Raw genomic sequence first — 18,858 nt, forward strand, 5'->3', positions numbered from 1 at the left:
ACATCTCACTTGCTCTACTGCCCACCTCCTGTAAGTACTATACCCCTTCTGGGAGGAGACACCAGTTATCCACACAGTCACAAAAGGCAGATCAGCACATAAATGACCTTGCACAACTTCCCAGGATGGTAAATTGACTGTATTTGTGCTCTCCAAAATAATCCCTCAAAACCAAAACACAACAGAGCTAAGGCACTAATGGACAGTACAAACCCCCTGCCAGTAATTGTGGTGTTCTGTGCTGGTTTAGCTTACACATCAAGAAAAAATAAAAATTATCTTCACATTGTCAACACATTAAAAGTCATTTATCCTACTCCAAATAAGATTCTCCTAAAAGTAGAGAGAGAACCTAAAGCAGAGATTCCATACCATCCTCCATCCTCACAGACACAAACAAATGTCTAAACTGTGGTGATTTTTAGTTGCTGTACAAGCCTCTGGAGTACAAGTTAAAATAGATGTCAGCCTCCAACAACTTATGCCTGCCAATTAACCTGGAACAAAGTTATCCCAAAATCAGCTGTAAAGGCAGCTTAAAGCCAGTTTTGTACCAAGTGCCAGTGGAAGCTGCACTTTGCATTTCCTGAGCACCAGGAAGGAGGATCTTCTCCCAACTTTGACAGGCTGGCCTGGAAACATTTGCTTGGAATGTGTCTTATTGTGCTCACATTTTACTTGTCCAAATACCAAGTATATAAAGGAATCTATTTCTCCTTTAAATAACAATTTTCTCCTGAGCCATCCATCACCTTTGAGGCTGGCTGGTTGTGCAGCAAATGCACATTTGGAATGTTTTCCACCCCACAGCAGTCCCTGGAGTCAGCAGCTGGGGACAGCAATGGGATGTGAGCTCTTGTCCAGCTGGGCAAATAGCAACAATGGAATAGTAAAAGGGAAAGGCATTCAGGCATTAACAGGTAAGAATTTTAAGATTTAGGGCTGGAGAAAGAGGAAAAAAAGGATTGAAAGAAAACAGTACAAAAAAAAAAAGAAACAGATAAAAGCAAATATGGAAGAGAAATGCATGAAGTTTTCAGGAGAATGGTAAGATGGACACAAAGAATAACATGTTTAATGAGCAAAAAATTTCACTAAAGATAAAATTAATACAAAATATTAAATCAAGTGATTTCAGAAAAAAGGGACTGAGAATTTAATTTCCACCTCACTTTTAAATTATTTTACATATATATTAAAAAGAATTATAAAAGCAAACCTTTATGCTTTTACATAATGAGCTTATAACTACAGCTATGGTACTATATCCTCTTAGGGAGATTTTAACATGACTGTGGGATTAACAAAGAGGAAAATCTCAATTGTGAGAAAAAAATTTTTTCAGACATAAATCTTTACCAATAATAAGGCAAGCTAAAGAAGACTGGCGAAGTAAATTGATTTTTTTCCCCCTCCCATAAGCATTCTCTTGTGGATTCAGCAGAAGTCTCCCTTGACAGACCATGTATTTGTTTCAGCTTTTGTTAGGTTTTCAGAGTCTCAAATTTTTTTTAGCTTCTCCCTGTGAAAAGGCTTTTCTGGCTGCCTCATTTGTGGCAGCTGTAAGCTTTAGCCACAGAGTGTATAAAAGGAATGCTTTTTACTGCTCCTTGAAAAATACAAATACATCTCTCTCCTTATTTCATCTTTATGATGTTTTGGAGATGGCCATTTTAACAGTAATCCAAATGAGAGCAGCAGGTAAGAAAATCAGTTCAGGGCTGTTTAAGCACTCATATTCAATTTTAAACTTACAAAGGACAAAACCCTGTCATTTCAATTGTAGCCTAGGAACAAGAAAAGGCAGGTTAGCTAAAGGAATGTGCAAAGAGAAGATGCAAGAGAGAAAACTGTGAAAACTCTGTCATAAAAGACCAACAGCTATCAAAGCTGCAAAGGGGATAAGCTGGTGCCCTTCAGATATATCCATGTTCCCTCCTGACTATTTCTGCTGCAGGTTTACACAGAACACTCCAAACAGCAACAACATGAAAGAATAATGTACAAGCCTTATAACAGCTCAAGAGAGTGATAATAGTGATAAAGAATTACAAGCATCTGATTACAGAGCTGAATTCAGCCAGGGGCTCTCCCTGCCCACGTGAGGAGTGACTGGTGCAAATCTGCTGAGGAATTTGGACAAAACCTGGGTGCTATGAAGGGAATCCATGTAAACAAAACACTGCAGATTAGCAGGAAGAAAAGGGAAGCTCTGTATCCTCTGATTTTTATTTCAGCTTTGTACCAAGGCTTTGGGTTGCTCTAACAGGCTGTGTGACTCCACTTGTCACTGACAAAGTCCAGTGTTTCAACAAGTTTTTTCTGTTCTATTTTTCAGAAGCTAAAGAGGCATTAAATGGGCAACAAAACAGAAATATGATAATCAGAATGTTCCATTCCTGTAAACATTCAAAATGTTGCAGCTGCAATACATTAACACCATATCTACAAAGCCAATAGAACTATATAACTAAAACCCACTGGTCTGAGATAAGCTGAAACTGAATGTGACAAAAGGCCAAGATTAGCCAGATTCTACTGACAGAAAGAAGAAAGATGACCATTTTCTTCCCCATAATTTGACATTTTTGCTACAATTTTCATAACTTTTGGCAAAGGAAGAATGAAAGAGCTGACTCTGAGAGACTTTTGTTTGGGCTTAAGAGATTTCTAATGTATGAAGAGACATCCAAGAATCTTCAGTGAACAGTAAAAGACATTTTTTCACATAGCTTCCCTTGAAGGTCACATTTTCTGCTGCTGAATGCACTTCTCAAAGAATAACAAAGTTCTGTAACCCACCAAATTATCTTATTACTCTCAACAGTGGCCACAGACCACAAAGCAGTGTTAGCTGTGTCTCAGTCCATCTGCAAAACAGATCTTGCCAGTATTTATCCTCACTGACAAGGGATTTAAATATTCCCTGCAGTCTCCAGACAGTTTGTCTGTTGCCTCTTTATTACAACTGTGAGACCACACTTCATAATAAGAATTTGTTAGTTTGAAGTTCAAAATCACAAATAACTGAAGACAGATTCCTGCTCAAAAAATGTTGATTTGTTTTGAGAATTTTGGTCACACACTGTTGAATTAGTTGTTCTCTACTTCTTTTGTTGGTTACCATGAGTGGTAAGAAAGAACAGATGAGTTATTATTCCCTTCATCAGACGAAATACAGTACATTCCTCTGGGTTTGAGCTCAGCAGATTTTAAATAATTCACACTAATAAAAGAGCAGCTTTGCAAGTCACACAGATTTGGGCAATATTCAATAACCTCTGAAGCATTTCACACACCTAAAACATCTGTGGATAATATTCATTAGTTTCTATGAGCTGCTGGAATAATAAAGAAGCAAAAAACTTCCTTCTAGGAGTTACTCACGTGTAAACTTTGAGAACAAAGTCCTTCTCTTCCTTGATTTCCGAGATGGACTGGAGCACGTCCATGATGCTGAGCACTGCACAGCCGTAGGGGCGGCGATAGTGTAAATGGGGGGGCCCTTTCTTGGAGTCATTGAGCAGCATGCGACCTAAAGAGAAGGAAATTTCAAACATCAGGGATGGATGGGCAGCCACATCCTGCCTGCTGTGTTCATCACCCCTCTGAGAACACACACCCAGGCCACTTTCAGCTCCTGGCTGCAGGCTGACACTCCTGCCCTGGCTCTGGAGGAGCTGCAGCTGGTTTTCCCCCAGCCCCATGTGCTGGGCTGTGCAGGGAGATGCTGAGAACAGCCCAGGGATGTGAGCAGGGCTGGCACAGCACCAGGACTACCTCTGCAACATCCCCCTCTCCAGGAGCCTGGGGGGGCAGGGCTGGGAGGGGACACAGCCAGGAGAGCTGATCCACACTGGCCAGAGGGATGTCCCGCAGCACATGACATCTGCTCAGCAGCACAAGGGGAAGGAGGAGAGGGGGACATTTGTCACTATGAGGTTTGGCTCTCTACAGCCTGGCTTCCTGGGAAGTGGCTGGACATTGATGGCTGACTAAAAGTAGAGAGAATGAATCTTTTGCTTTCCTTTGCTTCTGCACATGGCCTTTGCTTTATCAGACTGCCTTTATCTTCACCCATTAATTTCCTTCCATCTTATTTCTGCCCCCAGCCCCATCCTGCTGAGGAGGGGAGTGACAGAGCAGCTTGGAGGACCTCTGGTGTTCACCTGGGCTCAACCCACCACAGCTTTTCACTCTTAAACTTTTCAAACCCAGAGGTCCATCTGAACCTACACCTCAGCCAAAAACAGTCAAGGGCGAAGTGAACAGCATCATGTCTGGCCAGCTTTGATTTGCAGCTCCATGACACATATTTGCATCCAGCTGGGCTGACTACAAATCATCTGTGGAATGAGCCAAGAGTATGGCTTGTACTCGGCAGTCTGACCCACACAGAGATTCACTGTGCTCCTTCCTTAGAGTGCCCTGTTTGTACAAATTTTCATTTTATTCAGCTGCTTTAAGGGAATGTATTATATATTGTATATAATATATATAATATCATATATTGGTTATTGGATGGATCCTTCCTGGAGCACAGGAAGGAGAATTCTGAGGTACAAATCTGCTCAGAGATTGACTTCCTATTACTGAGACAGTTTTTAAATAGAGCAAAAAATGCCAAGGCCAGAAAAATCACTATGATAATCTAAGTGAACTTGTAACATTACATATAATAATTTGTCCAACACTTCTTGCATCAAGGTTAACACAGCATCTTTCTACAAGCTTCATTTATCACCTCAAGTGATAACAGAGCAATTCTGACGTGTGGGCTCTCATGACACGGTAAAGTCCGATAATGAAAACCCGACCTCTCCGACACAGCTGTGGCTCTGAAGGCACATTGCCATTCCCAGGACAACACACAAAGCTCTCTTTAGAGCTGCTGTACTCAGAAAAGGTGTCTGTGGCTGGTAATGAGTGTTAGCAGTGACTGAGCTGGCAACAGCTTAAAAACCCTTTCCTCGCAAATACTGCCCGGCCATTCTTCAGCCACCTGAAAACCTGGAACACATGAATGGCACTGCACTACTCACTTGTTTACAATAATACAGCTGAGGAAACTGTCTCTGCTACTCCTACTGCACATTGTTAGCATTTTGGGCATAATATTTAAAATTAATACAGGTAAAATATGTGTCTGCATCACAGACTCCTACAGCAGCAACCAGATCTTGATATATACTTGTCTAACAACCTCTGATTTACTCAATGTGGATGGTCACACATGCTGCCCTGTAACCCAGCTATAATCACCAGTAAAAAGACCTCATTTGAAGTTTTTAAACATTAAACAAGAAGCCTTTTTAGTTTGTCCCTCTCCCCTAAATGTGGTGTTTAATCAAAAATTCTGTTTCAGACTCAGAAAAACAAAATCTCTGTTAAACAGTCATCTGTAACTTTCTAACACTTAGCTCCATATGGTCTGAATGTCAATCAGTTTATGACTGAGTTTTCTAAATGTATAAATCATTTTAAAGCAGCTAATTAAAACATACATTTAAAAATACTCGAAGAGCACTGTTTATTATGTATATTTCAAGCACTAAATCATACTGTACCTATTCGGATTACATGGGCAACTATGTACAAATCCCTCTTCATGTCCTTGCTGCTGAGATCCTGGAAGATTGGAAAAAATAGAGACATTCCAACATAAGAGCCTGCAGCTATAAACGTGGATGAAAACTCTGAAATCCCATGTTACAGAAAAGCAGGTCAAGCCTTTTAAAAATGAGCTTCAAGAAAAACCAAACAACAGGACAACCTACAGAAGAGCAAAAGGGAAGCTGAAGTTAATGAAGACAAGTGTTATTGACTCCGATGCAACTTCAAAAATAAAGCTAATAAATAAATTAAGAAAATAATAATAATTTAAAAATTAAAAAAAAAAAAGAAAATACACATAGGACACTTTTCAATAAGTCATTATGGCAGCATTTTGCATTCATATGTCAGAAGCCACCTGCATTGCAATTTCCTTGGCATATTGTAGATTTCACTGATAACTTCATAAACAAACATCAACTTTGAGACATTCCTCCTGCATTTTTATTTTTTTAGTTACAGGAAAGGTCTAAGAAACATTTCTTCCTAAAAACCAGTTTTGCCTATGCCACTCACCTCCCAGACAAGATTTTAAACAGACACGTGTACTGGGAGAATATTCATCCCTGTTTTAGACTGATGCAAAAAGGATCCTCGTGCTCTACAGCAACAGCTGCTGCCTCTTTCTCTACTAAGTGCTGTCATCTCACTGTCAGGTACTACTTTACACAAAAAGTAACTGGAACAATCTCTGATTCAGATAAAATCTCGTGGTTTTCTTTAAAAAGCTCCTCAACCACGTGGTATTATAACCACTGTAAAAGGAAATAATGCTATTTTTACATAAAGCGGGGAGGAAATTTAAGCTGTGGACATCTAAGATCTGTCATTCCTAATCTGAACCAATTTAGAATTTAAAACTGCATTTTGCTGAAAGCTAAAACATGAACCTTAAATCACACAGGGACTTTCTTTCACATGTGACTTGAGAACCCATATCTCAACCAGTGAGATTGTAATGGCAATGCAACTCCAGATTACGGTGCCATGCAGCGCAATAAAAGCTGGCACAGTGACTCAGAACTAGGCATAAAGGGAATTTATCCTAAGGAGAAGTTTCAATCCCCTCCCTATTGTGTTATACTGCAAAATTACAGCAGGCAAGTAACAAATTCATGGCTGTACCTCCTTGCTCTCTAAAAGCAGCACTGCATTTCCCAGGGCAGCATATGCAGGGAGCTGCAGAGCCACTGTTTGGGATGCTGCTAACCAGCAGATCGTGTCCCTCCAGAGCCAAAAAATTAAGCTACATAAATCATCCTTAGCATTTCCTCCTCAGGCTCGATTCTGCTGCTGCACCAAGAAGGGAACACACTTTCTAGGTTTTCTCCATCACCCAACATACCAGTGTAACATATGGTAGCCTTTATCTTGCATGTCTTGGAGACATGAAGTTCCACACTAAAACTGATTTGACATAGTTTTAATCTCAGTAGTGCCTGACAAGGCATTTCAAAAATCAAAAAACCTTGGAGGTAATACTTAGTGCTCTAGAGAGCAATAGATTCCTGAAAATATCTGTGCTTTGACAGGGGGAATTTTATTACACCATCAGATTACCAGTTCTTAATTAACAGCAATTTAAAGAACTATTTTTTCAAAGGGCAGCTGTCAAAACATCAAAAATGGCAGGGCATGAACATATTGATGGGTTCACACTTTAGTCACTTTTCCAATTTCACAAAAAAATTTACTGTGTCACAGGCAAAAGACAAAAAATGTGGGCCCAGATGGCCTTGTATTTCAATTTGTACAGCACAGGCTTTTTACAAGGCAAGAAATTCGTATTATGACATGGACCAAACAATCAAAAGCCCCAACCCCTGCCAGGAAGTTTTCAGAGAATTCCTCTGCAGAGAATCCATGTGCTTGTCCTAGGACCAGGAAAGGACAAACTACATTTACTGGTTATTCTTAGGACTGCAGCCACAGGGTGGGTATTTCCCACATCCTTCTGAGCTTCCTAAATGATACTGACTGATACGCAACAAAATTTCATTATAATTCTAACTGAATGGCTTTTTAGAAAATCACCCCTAAATTTTACCCCCAGTATTGGGTATGGAAGAGAGTTACTCTACAATAATGGTTAGTTCTTTACAATGCTGGTTTCTACAAAGGCCTGCTTGTGTGTTAAAAAACCCAAACACCATCACAACCACCCCCAAACCACTGGAATCAAAGATACCTGTCTGCCACTAATTAGTCATTTAATTCAGCTGCCAACCTAAGAGGCCACAGAGAATACAGTGTTTAACAAAAATAACAACTTTATACAGTGTAGTTACATTTTAATTCAGACCCAGGAACATTTCTAAGGTGTGCACAGGCTGAGGTTTGCTTGAGTGAACTTTGATGTCCAGAGCAAGCAGTTTCTCACCTTTGCTATGATATGACAGCAGATGTAAAACCAAAACCTGGGTAATTTTGGTATCTTACACAAGGAGACAGCTGAACCCTTAGAAGTAACAGAGATAGCAGGGAAAGACAGGGATCCCTTGAATTATCTAAGATATGGGCTGCTTGCCTTGGGGAAAATGAGTTTTAGAAAGATATTGCGGTGCGGTGAGGGAGGGCAAGGAAATAAATAAATAGATTTAAAGTCAAGATGAACACAAGCTTGGGAAGAGACCTGAAAATCACAGAATTACCTTATCTTAGAAGCATTTCATAATTAAGAAATTATGATAAGATAGAACCACTGCAGATAAAATGGTTATTGAAAAAAGCAATTATTTGTTGCTCTTCTACTGCACACTTTGGAAGTCCTTTGAACACATTGATGAAAAATCCTGTATTAGAAGCGTGAGATTTTTTTCACAGATAATTTTTCCAATTATAATTCCTGCTATGTAGAGTATACATTAATTTTAATTCCTGTTATGTAGAGTGCACATTCCAGCAGATGAGTGAGAGAGTCTAAGCACCTCCACCAGCCTGTGATGGAGTCTGAGCACCTTGGAGAGCTGAGACTGCAGCAGCTTTGGTATTTTTGCATAGTGATGAGAAAGGGAGCTCAGGAGGTATCTCTGGTCAGGATTGGGGCTGCAGTGGCATATGTCTGCAATCCCAGGGCTGGCTGCTCCTGGACTACAGAGGCCCTCCCTGGAATACACAGCAGGTCTCTCCTGGAACTGTTATGGCCTTGGCTGTAGTTTATCATTATTTTTTAAAGGGTGTAGAGGCTGGTTTGCAGATCACCAGAGCAAAAGAGTTTCACACTGTTCACCACACAGAGAGAAACAGGACAGTTGTTCCATGACCCCAAGTCATGTGGCATCGGTGAGGATGGGGAAGTTGGATCCCAAAAATCTTTTCCAAAATGATGAATCTCAGAGGCCAGAAAGTGCCAAAGTTGATACAAAGCAATCTGTGCTGCCTTTTGGGAATATTTCTTAGGGCAGCTCCTAATGCTGCACTCCTGCCTTTCACCTGACTCAGACACCACTGCTGAACCTTAACCCCTGCCCACCTTCTCTCAGCAGGGCCAGACTCTGGGTTGGAGTCACCATCTGTGGGGTGATGCTGCCACCTCTGCTGATGTTTAATCAGCTGGCAGCACTTCACTGATGGTACCAGAACTGCTGCTGATGTCAGCATCCAGGTCAGTGCTACTTTTGGACTGCCCTGCATCTCCTATATCCAGATGGAGACAAAATTGAGCAATCCTACACCTGGCTGGATATCTTCTGATCCCTAAGAGGAGGAATTCTGCTGCCTTCTTAAGAGAGAGAAGGGAACAGTGCTGGGGACCATGCCTGGTTCAGTGTCCAGCCCTGTCTGACCTCAGAGGGTGTCACTGCCAGAACCAAAGCTCTGCCATCTTTTTTTTCATGGAAGGTAAAAATACTTCTGTCACAGAGCTTCCAGCATGTGCACTAACTAAAGGTGAGTCACGATGGAAGGTGTTTATCACACTTGGGATCTGAGATTCCTTACAGTTATTCTGCAAGGAGCTGTTAAGTTTCAGCGTCTCTAGATTTTTATATCCTTTCTGAGGACAAACAGCAAAAAAAATCATGGTCTGACACTTGATTCTGAAGGAATTTTAAATGGAACTTAAGACCAGCACAGAAGGGATTTCTGACAAGGGCACGTAGGGACAGGACAAGGGATAACACTTGTCTGATTTTCATTCAGAAAAAAGTGCCTTGTCTTATGTTCAGGCCATCACAGCCTTTTCCTATGCTCTGTTATCTAAGAGCACAGCATATCCAATGAAAATATTCAAATTTTCACACTACATGCAGGAACAAATGCACTTAAAAGGAAGTACTTCAGAATATTCACTTAGCCATAAAAATAATTTAGAAGTACATTCACTTCCTATGTTAACATTTAATCAAAACCATAACAAAACCTAAGTGTCATTTCAGTTCTACTGATTATATTGGAGAGGAAGAACTGAGTTTCTTTCCCCTCAGGAAACCTCCAATCCCACTCTTGTGAGGGGAGAAGAAAGGGAACAGACACGTACTGTGAAAAGCGCACACATTCGATCGATCTTCTCTGGATTCCTGGGGCCTCCGTTCTTGTTTAACCTCACCATGAACCTCTCACTGAAAAACAAACAATGTTAAAAAAAACCAGTGAGCTTTTCCTGTACATACTTCAACAGAAGAATACAGGTAGGTTTTGGTTTTATTTAAGAAAAATGCAGTGGTTGCTATAATTCCAAAGTATATGCAACAATATTCACTGGTATATACAAAATTAAATGGAATAGCACAGATTTTTAATAGTAAGTAGTCTGCATGTGAAAACATTGTGTTGATGCATATTCATGATGCAATAACATTAAAATAATGTGAATATAAGAAGCACAGAATCTGTACACATTACAACTCCTCCAGGCACAGGCTAAGGCAAACTTGCTGAGGGGTACACTGCCTTTGGTAAAACTGGTTCATTAAAATCCACTCAAAACTAAAAGTTACAAGAATACCAATTAAGCCATCTCCTTCAACATAGAGCAGCATTTATAAAAACAAGAAACTAATTCAAATACATTAAGATTCAACTGATATAACTCTTACCAATCAAATCAAGCAGCTCTTTGATGAGTAAAACCAGCACGTTTAGCCAGACTGCAAAATGAACAATCCTCACAATGCATGATAAGACATGGACATTCGTATTATTTCTTAAGACAGAGAATTTATGTGTAGAAACAAGTTTGATGAGCAATTTTTTCCCTAGTGTGCAACAGCCCCCTGAGTATTGACCAGAGTTTTCTTCCTAGATTTTCATAGAAATAAAGTTAGAGCACATCATTAAATTTTCCATTAAATCACAGATCCTTTCAATCCTATCCAGTAGAACTGCATCAACTCCAGTAGCCTTCCTTTGATACATTTGCCAGCATATTATCCACTGTTGGCCTGAAAAAAATGAAAGCACAGTGTCCACACTACCTCCTTTGGCAGCTTGCTCCAAAGGCCACTCATCCCTGCTGCTAAAGCACATGGACCACGGGCAGCTTGGAAATGCCTGATTTCAGTGCATTTTGTCACCCTTCTGTGCTAAAGAGCCCTTTAGAGAAGCTCATTCCTTGCAGGGCAGGCATAGCAGTGATGTCCCCACACACAAATAAGCAATTTAACACTGTTAAAAAATCCAAGAAAAAGGGCTGGAATCGTTTTGTAGAACATACCCACGGTGCAATTTCTCAACAGCATTTCATGACCGGTTCTAAAGCTGTAAGATTGTAAGAGTCTGGTACTGAGACCAGCTCCACCATAAATACACACACATCTGTGGGTTCCACACAGGTGAAGCCAAGTCCCTACTTATGGTAACTATAATTTACCAGACATCACCTCTCTTGGCCCTTCCACACAGCTTTGTGCTGTGAGCTCATGTGACCTGTTCATTATAAATAATGATATATTTCCAGAATTATTACTTTTGTTGAAATGGTCTTTAATTCTTGAGCGTGACCCATACCTATCTCATTATACACCTCTGCAGGATAATTTGTGTAAGTTAATGATGCTCAGCAACCCAGATCATCCTCTCTGGCTGTTTCACTCTCCCTGTCACTCGCTATTACTCCGAACTCCATGTATCCCACAACCAGTTATAATTTTAATTAATTTGCCACCGGTGTTATAACCTCAGAGACTGCTGAAATGCCACAAAGAAATCCGTAAGAAACAGGTATTTGATGATTCTTTTGAGATGTCAGTAAGTTAAGAACATTTCACCAAATGCTTTAATGATATGCTATAATCCATTCTTTCAGTAAGAATTTTGTGACGTTAAGTGAAGAGCAGGACAACACCAGAACTTCAGAACATTACACTGACAGTCACATTACAACAACAATATCACAGCTTCATAGCTACCTCTATCCACCTAATACATAAATCAGTGTTCTCTATTGTATTTTAAATTTCCAATAAGATGTAGTCTTGAACTTTCAAAGCAGTTTTTTTTTAGGTTTTAATTATTATTTCAGTTCTAATGAGCATTTCATTTTCATACAGGAGCTGAATGCAATCCTGTGTGCCACAAAATCCTGTGCAGGCTGTCCCTTGGACAGTGGCAGGGAAGCCACTGCCAAGTCTTTGAGCTGAGCTCTCTGTATGTATTTCATTCATTAACAAAAGCTGTATTGCTTAGTCTGCTTTTAAAGCACCCGAAGAGGGATATTCTGGGATATCACTTGCTGTCTCTTGCAAGGTTTTCCTCCATTAATAAGTGGAAATCTTTTTAAATTTGCAATTCATCTTCTCCGTGTTAGAGCCATGGAGAAAATCTGGTTCCTGTCCCCTTATTCCAGTGCTTTTCAAGAAATGAAGCAGCCACCACCTCTCTCACCTGCCTATCGATCACCTGTTCCCTTATTCCAGCATCACTGCAGTAACAACCTTTACATTCCTTCCTTTCATTTCCAGTCCTCCCTTGAGTCCTCTTGAGCTTTTACAAATAAATAATTAAGGAGACTTTGAATCAACTGCAGCATTTGAGACCTGTGGATCAGGAAGAGGCATTTGGCCAAAGGAGATCCACAGACAGAACCAGCAGAAGGAGAAGGCAACAGTGCCAAGAGGCCACCCCAAAGGGCCAAGCCACCTCCAGTTCTCCTTCCTTTCCTTGCACATCAGCTCTCCTAAACTTCTGGGTTTGTTTCTCATCTCCAGCACTCTTCTAATTTTTGATATTAGTACTGATCAAGAACAGTTTACTATTGTTCTACTATTCTGTTATTACTCTACTACGGTCTCACCGGTGCTGACACTGTCAGTATCCCTGGAATGGTCCCTGGAATGGGACTGGAACCTTTTTACACTGGTGACCCACATGTACTAGTTAGTCAGCTGCTAAGGATGTACTAGTTAGTCAGCTGCTAAGGATGTACTAGTTAGTCAGCTGCTTCCCATTTTACAACTACAAATTTATTTCTATGTCAAAGCAAATCTAGAAGAATAACCCTGTTTCCAATGACCTGAAAATCCACTGCCTTCATCTATCATTGCAGCTCAGTTTTTAGACAAAAATACACACATTTAGGGTCAAGAAACTTAATGGGAATTCAGTAACTTAATTTCTTCTTTTAAGAGCTATGTCCTTGGAAAAAGTTGAGTCTCCAGTGCATCTTTTCCTCAAGCTTATCTTCTGCACAAGGACAAGAGCATGCACAGAATCTATACAACATTAAGTCCAGTTTCGTAAGACTGAAATATCAAATCTGAATAAATTCCATGTGGAAATTAATTAAAAAACCCAGTAGCTCTAACTGCCAAATGAGCGGTGCAAATGAAGCATGGGGAGGCACTGAGATGCAATCTGACTGCTTGATCCTACTACTGTCCAAAACCAAAAAAACCCACAAAGCACCCACAACCAAAACCAACAACCCAATGAAAGTTTTCAGCTACTCTGAATATACACCAAAATCAGTTCTTTTGCATAAAATTGGAGATAAATGCATCAAAACAGAGAAAAGAATTAATATTTTACCCTGCTGAGCTCAGACCCAAGACATGCCACACCAGAAGCAGTATCTTAAACAAAAGTTTATTTATTCCTTTTGCTCCTATATGCTATAAGCAACCTCCAATTATTCTAATTGCAGCATCTCCTCCTGTGCTAATTCACATCATAGTGAAACCACCTCTTGTGCAGCACTGAGCCCGGGTTTACAATCACTCTCATGATTAGTAATTGCTACAGCTACTCAAATATAAGAACCACTGCTCTGACAAGCAAAGTCAAACAGCTTCTTGTTCATTCACTTGCAAAGGAGAAAAAATGAAAGGAGTATAGTGTCTCACTTCTTGGCTTCCCCAAACTGACTGAAAAGCATGACCATACTGAACTCTGCAAAAAGGAAGGAAGCCATGAATGGTTTGGGATGTTACATTTTCAGCATGAAAAAGGGGGAAAACAGTGACAAAATTTACTGTTGGGTGAGCAGGAGTGGCACTATGCCCACAGGGAGTTTTTGTTGTTGAGGTTTGTTCACGATGTTCTTTGCATAACATGTGGAGATGACAACAAGAGGAAGGGCCTGGCAAAGAGCTTGGGGTGGCCTGGTGAGCCCCTTGTATTCATTCATGGGCACGTTTCATTACTGGGGGTGTTTCAAGGCAAAAATCCTGACTGGGCATCCATTTGGGAATGTAGGCACAGCATTAATAGATGCATAATGCCAAAGCTGTGGAGGTCTGCAGAGAGGCTGCAGATCAATTTTCTGTTGGAATTGGAAACTGGTGATAAAGAACACGGACTGAAAAAATTAATTCTTTAATAAAGTATAGGAGATTGGTTTTCTGAAGCAGGAACAGCAGCACATTCAGGCTTCAATCTCCTTAGGCAGAAACTTCACATCTTGTACCCTTCCCTTGCCTTAAATAATGGTCCAGCAGCTATGTCTCCCAGAAACAAAACCTCCTTCACCCTCTCCATTCCAATGTGCCACTGAAAGGGAAAAGGTACAAATGCTCCCTAATTTTTCTTATTTTCCTCAGTGCTTATTTCCAGAGAAAACTGAGGGAATGCTGAACAAAGAAGCGCACAGGGAAAAGGGTCATGTGGTAGTGGAAAAGATCACATAACAACTCATATTTTAGGTTTTGATCTTCTCTTGGTGTCTCCCCAGGTTTCTTTCTGACACTTTTGGTATTACATAAAACCTCACCTGCATGTAAAATACAAACTCAGGAACAAAAATCTGAAAATGCTGCCACAGAACCCAGAAGTTTTCAGGAATAAGCTACAAACACTTGCCTAGCCAGGATAGTTCACCTCCTTTCAGTCCTACTGGTTAAAAAATAAATTATAAGCATGATACTATTTAATTTCTACCCCCTACCCCTCCCCAGAAAATCTCTAGTCCCTTCTTTAATGAATGCTAACACGCCTGACAATAATTCTAGAGTAACATTTGAGCTGGCATATGAGTATCATAAACATTTGAAGATGCTACTGTAAAAGCACCATATTTTGTCCCTGATAAATCTCAAGAACAAACTTGGGATAAGCTGGTCACTCTCTATGGCAACTAAACCTTGCCAACATTTGCCTTCAAAATATCCCAGTCTTGCTCTGCACACCACATTTTGGGCAGCTTACTTCATCAGTGCCATCAAATACTGCATTCTTCCTACCCCTGTGTGTACAAGCTCTACAAGGACAATATGTTAACCAGATGAATGGAATTATGTTAGGAGTTACTGGTAGAGGGGAAAAGCATTTTCTTAAAGCTGCAAAAAAAAGGAGCTTGGTTCAAAACATTAATTAAGTTAGGAGAGAAACACCATGAAAGAGATCCCTGGGGTTTGGTGGGAGTGGGAAGGGGAGAGAAAACTGAAACTACAGTCTCTAAACCTTACAGTTTGGACAAGCTAATATTTGCATGGATTAACTTGGGAAGCTGTTCCTTTATCAGAGAGGAAGTCCATTGACCAGCACAGCAGAGGTTTTAAAGCCCCAGGGCAGCAGCATCAGCCAGTTTTCCAGAAAGCAATTACTGCTCTCCACCATCCTATATGGAAGCTGAGAGAAAACCAGGCTCTACTGTCCTGGCTTTCCATTTGTGCTGCATCGTGCAACACAGTTAATGATAAGGAGATGAGGCTTCTCATATTTGCCTGCACAACTTCACACAAGAAAAAAATAGACTTCTATTTTCATTCCACTGGCCAAATTTGTCCAAATCTCTCTTGAGTTTGTCAACTGCAAGAACATTACCATGGTCAGTGATTGAAACGGTCACTCCAGGACAGCACTGCAGCCTGATACTTTTGACAACACCCTGTAGGAACTTTCTAAAAAGAAAACGAGCCTCACTTCAGGCCTTCTGAACTTTATTTCATGAGCATGGTCTCACGTTCATGAAGAAAGCACACATCTGTATCAACGTTTTAGTAATTTCCCATTGTCAAAAATAACAGGTTTTTCTCTTGAAAGGTGATTTAAACAGTAGGAGTATCTTCTGTAAAAACTTTTTCAAGTTTATTTTCTGTTCATTATGATTATCTTTCAGAATTGCTAATTTTTGTTCATCCTCTTGGGAAAAAATCTAGGTCCTTACAGCTGCTGTAAGACTGACCTGATAACAAGATCTCCCAGAGCTCCACAGTATGAGTCTTCAATCTCAGTGTGAGTGCGACAGGAAGCCAGAGCATCTGTACAGAATGGTCCTGTGTCTGTGAAGAACTCAATTCCCACTCCCAGTGTAAAGCAAGAGCATCTCCCAGATGCCAGCAGTGTTTGAGCAATCCATCACTGACAGCGGTCACTGCCGAGCCCCGGAGACAGGAGCATCACCTCTGGTGAACTTCAAGTTTGCTCACTGTCTCAACAGCGACTCATGGACTATTTAAAAATCTTCCTTTTCAGGAGAGTGCTCACCGAGTGTGTTTGGTTTTTCCCCCTTTTCTTTTGTTGGGGGAGGCAGGAGACTTGCTTTCCCGAGCTGTCTTATCCAGCAGCTCTGCAATAACCTCGCTTTCACAAACAAGTGAAGCAAAGTACACTGCTTTGGTTTATGGAGTGTATTTTATAAAGACATCTTAGAGAAAAGAACACCAAATCTGTGAGGGAAATGAATCTGGCCCTGAGAAAACGGCTCCAAGCAACACAGTTTGCTTCCCAGCAAATTCAGGCTTGATGCTCATGAATTATTAAATTACCACATTGGCGAGAAGCCCCGGGGGAGGATTACAGAGCTTACAGTAAGACTGTTACTGCAAACACTGGGTTTCCATGGAAACAGAAAATAGTGAAAATAACTACCTGTCATTTCTCTTGCCACATTCAAGGGAAAACCACCACAATGTTAAAGTGTTATTGAGGCTTGCAGGAGAAAGGGAGCTAAGCACCAATTACTTTCTCCTTGGCTTCTCGTGACTCTGCCACACTTGAACATTTGACACCGTCATGAGGATTTTTCTGTTATTTCCATCATAAAAGGTACATATTTACGTTCCTCAAAGGAATCTTGTCAATTAGAAAAGGTTTCTATTTCTAAAAAAAAAACCAAAAAAACCCAAAGAGAGACTTTAGTCATCTAGTGTGATTCCCCAGTAACATTTAACTAATGGAAAGCAAGGCAGACTGACCCTGCCAGGTGGCAGGTGAGGACAGCTTTGCAGGGAAAGCTTTGTAATTTTGGATTACAGGTATTTTGTAGAATAAGGATTTTATCACCATCTCTACCCTAGGAGAAGCTAATGGTTCTGAGGTCTGATACAGCAGCTGTCACATTTAATTCTTGCTCCACAAGAGCTTTGCACATGACAATTTCTGCCAGGAACACAGAATTGGGTTTTCAGGGGGAATTTTACCACAGAAAGAGCTCAAATGTATTAAGAGGATTCCTTATACTGGGCCTTCCCACAGACAGAAAAATACTTGGAAGTGCTTTCTCTGAGCTCACTTACATATTTTAACAATGCAGATTTGTCCCCTGCCCCTCAAGTGAGCAGAATCTCTTCCAGCTGTGTGTGTTCATGACACATTGTCATTCGTCCTGAGCAGGAAAAGGGAAGAAGTTCCAATGCCTGCAACTAATTGATTTCTTCCTGTTAATAACTAAAAAAATCAAAATAACCCTGCAGAAAACACTATATCCCTGCCTATTTGTACATCATATTTGATCCCCAACAGAAAAAACCCCCACTTGTGGGGGAAGGAGGGTAGTGGTGGTGAGAGACACAAAATAAGATGGATATCTGTAAAAGCTCCTGCTTTGGAATAGCTACATATTAATATTTCCATAGGAACCATGACAAATAGTAATTTTATAGGAAAGAATTAACATGTCTAATAATACCACTTACATCTCTTCCAGAACTTTCATATACAAATCCAGACAGTAGGCAGTTTCTTTTGCATATACTATTAACAAGACAAGGGATAAACAGGAAAACCAAGCAAATGCAGATTCTAGAGAAAGATCCAGGGAATGAAAGTCAGCTGAAGCAACCAATAGAGAAAATGAAAATGCATCACTCCTCCTGTGCCCTTTTCTAAAAAACCTACCCACCAAAAAATCTTATAAAATACTCCACAGGTTTCATCTCCAGTGATGATGAAACCTCTAATTTTCAGAAGCTCTATATTCTATCAGAAAGGCTCTTTGTCCCAGCTGTGTGCAGCACACTTCAGAGACACAAAGATTTTCCATGGTCACTGCAGCAACCAGAACAAGGCCATTGCTGTGGGTAGCAATATTCCTTAATGTTTGGTTAGCTTTTGAGGAAGTTCACCCTGAGCAGAATGAAAAGTTCACACTATTCCCATTATTATTGCTATCAATTAACTATTGCACAAAACTCAGAAAAATACTTTCCTTGAAATACTAAAGCCACACCAAACTTAAATACAGGAGGTGCTGATGGAAGATTAGCTATCCCAACAGATCAGATTGCTAAAAGAGAGGTAAAAATTCGAAGATGGTTTTTTTTCATGACTAAGCAGAAGAAAAAACTCATTAGGTGGTAAGGTTAATCCCTAGGAAAATTCTCTGAATATTAAAGAAATAATTCTCAGTGATACAAAGTTATTTTTTCCCAGCAGACAAATCATTACACTGACAGTGAACGAGATAACTTTTCTATTTGAAAATAGCTATGCTATTAAAAACATAACAAAAGGAAAATTTAGCATATATTGCACAATAAAAGTAAAATATAATTTTCTACTTCCTTACATAGCAACTGGCAATAAAGGAACATGATAATACTTTAAAGCAATTAACTGGGGATAAATGACCACACATTGTCCCAGCACTCC

The 18,858-nt window shown here is 40.2% G+C and overlaps 1 protein-coding gene across 1 annotated transcript in view; it reads right to left on the bottom strand.

Annotated features, from left to right (window-relative positions):
* DOCK3 (dedicator of cytokinesis 3) overlaps positions 1–18,858 on the bottom strand; it is a 184,509-nt gene that overhangs the window by 81,532 nt on the left and 84,119 nt on the right. Inside the window, exons 10-12 of the mRNA XM_082288519.1 lie at positions 10,091–10,172; positions 5,568–5,628; positions 3,388–3,535 (exon numbers count right to left, since the gene is read on the bottom strand). Of these exons, the coding sequence (XP_082144645.1) occupies positions 3,388–3,535; positions 5,568–5,628; positions 10,091–10,172 (291 nt within the window). The remainder of the gene's footprint in view (positions 1–3,387; positions 3,536–5,567; positions 5,629–10,090; positions 10,173–18,858) is intronic.

Source organism: Coloeus monedula (assembly GCF_965178545.1).
Source record: "Coloeus monedula genome assembly, chromosome: 11".
Lineage (NCBI taxonomy): Eukaryota > Metazoa > Chordata > Aves > Passeriformes > Corvidae > Coloeus > Coloeus monedula.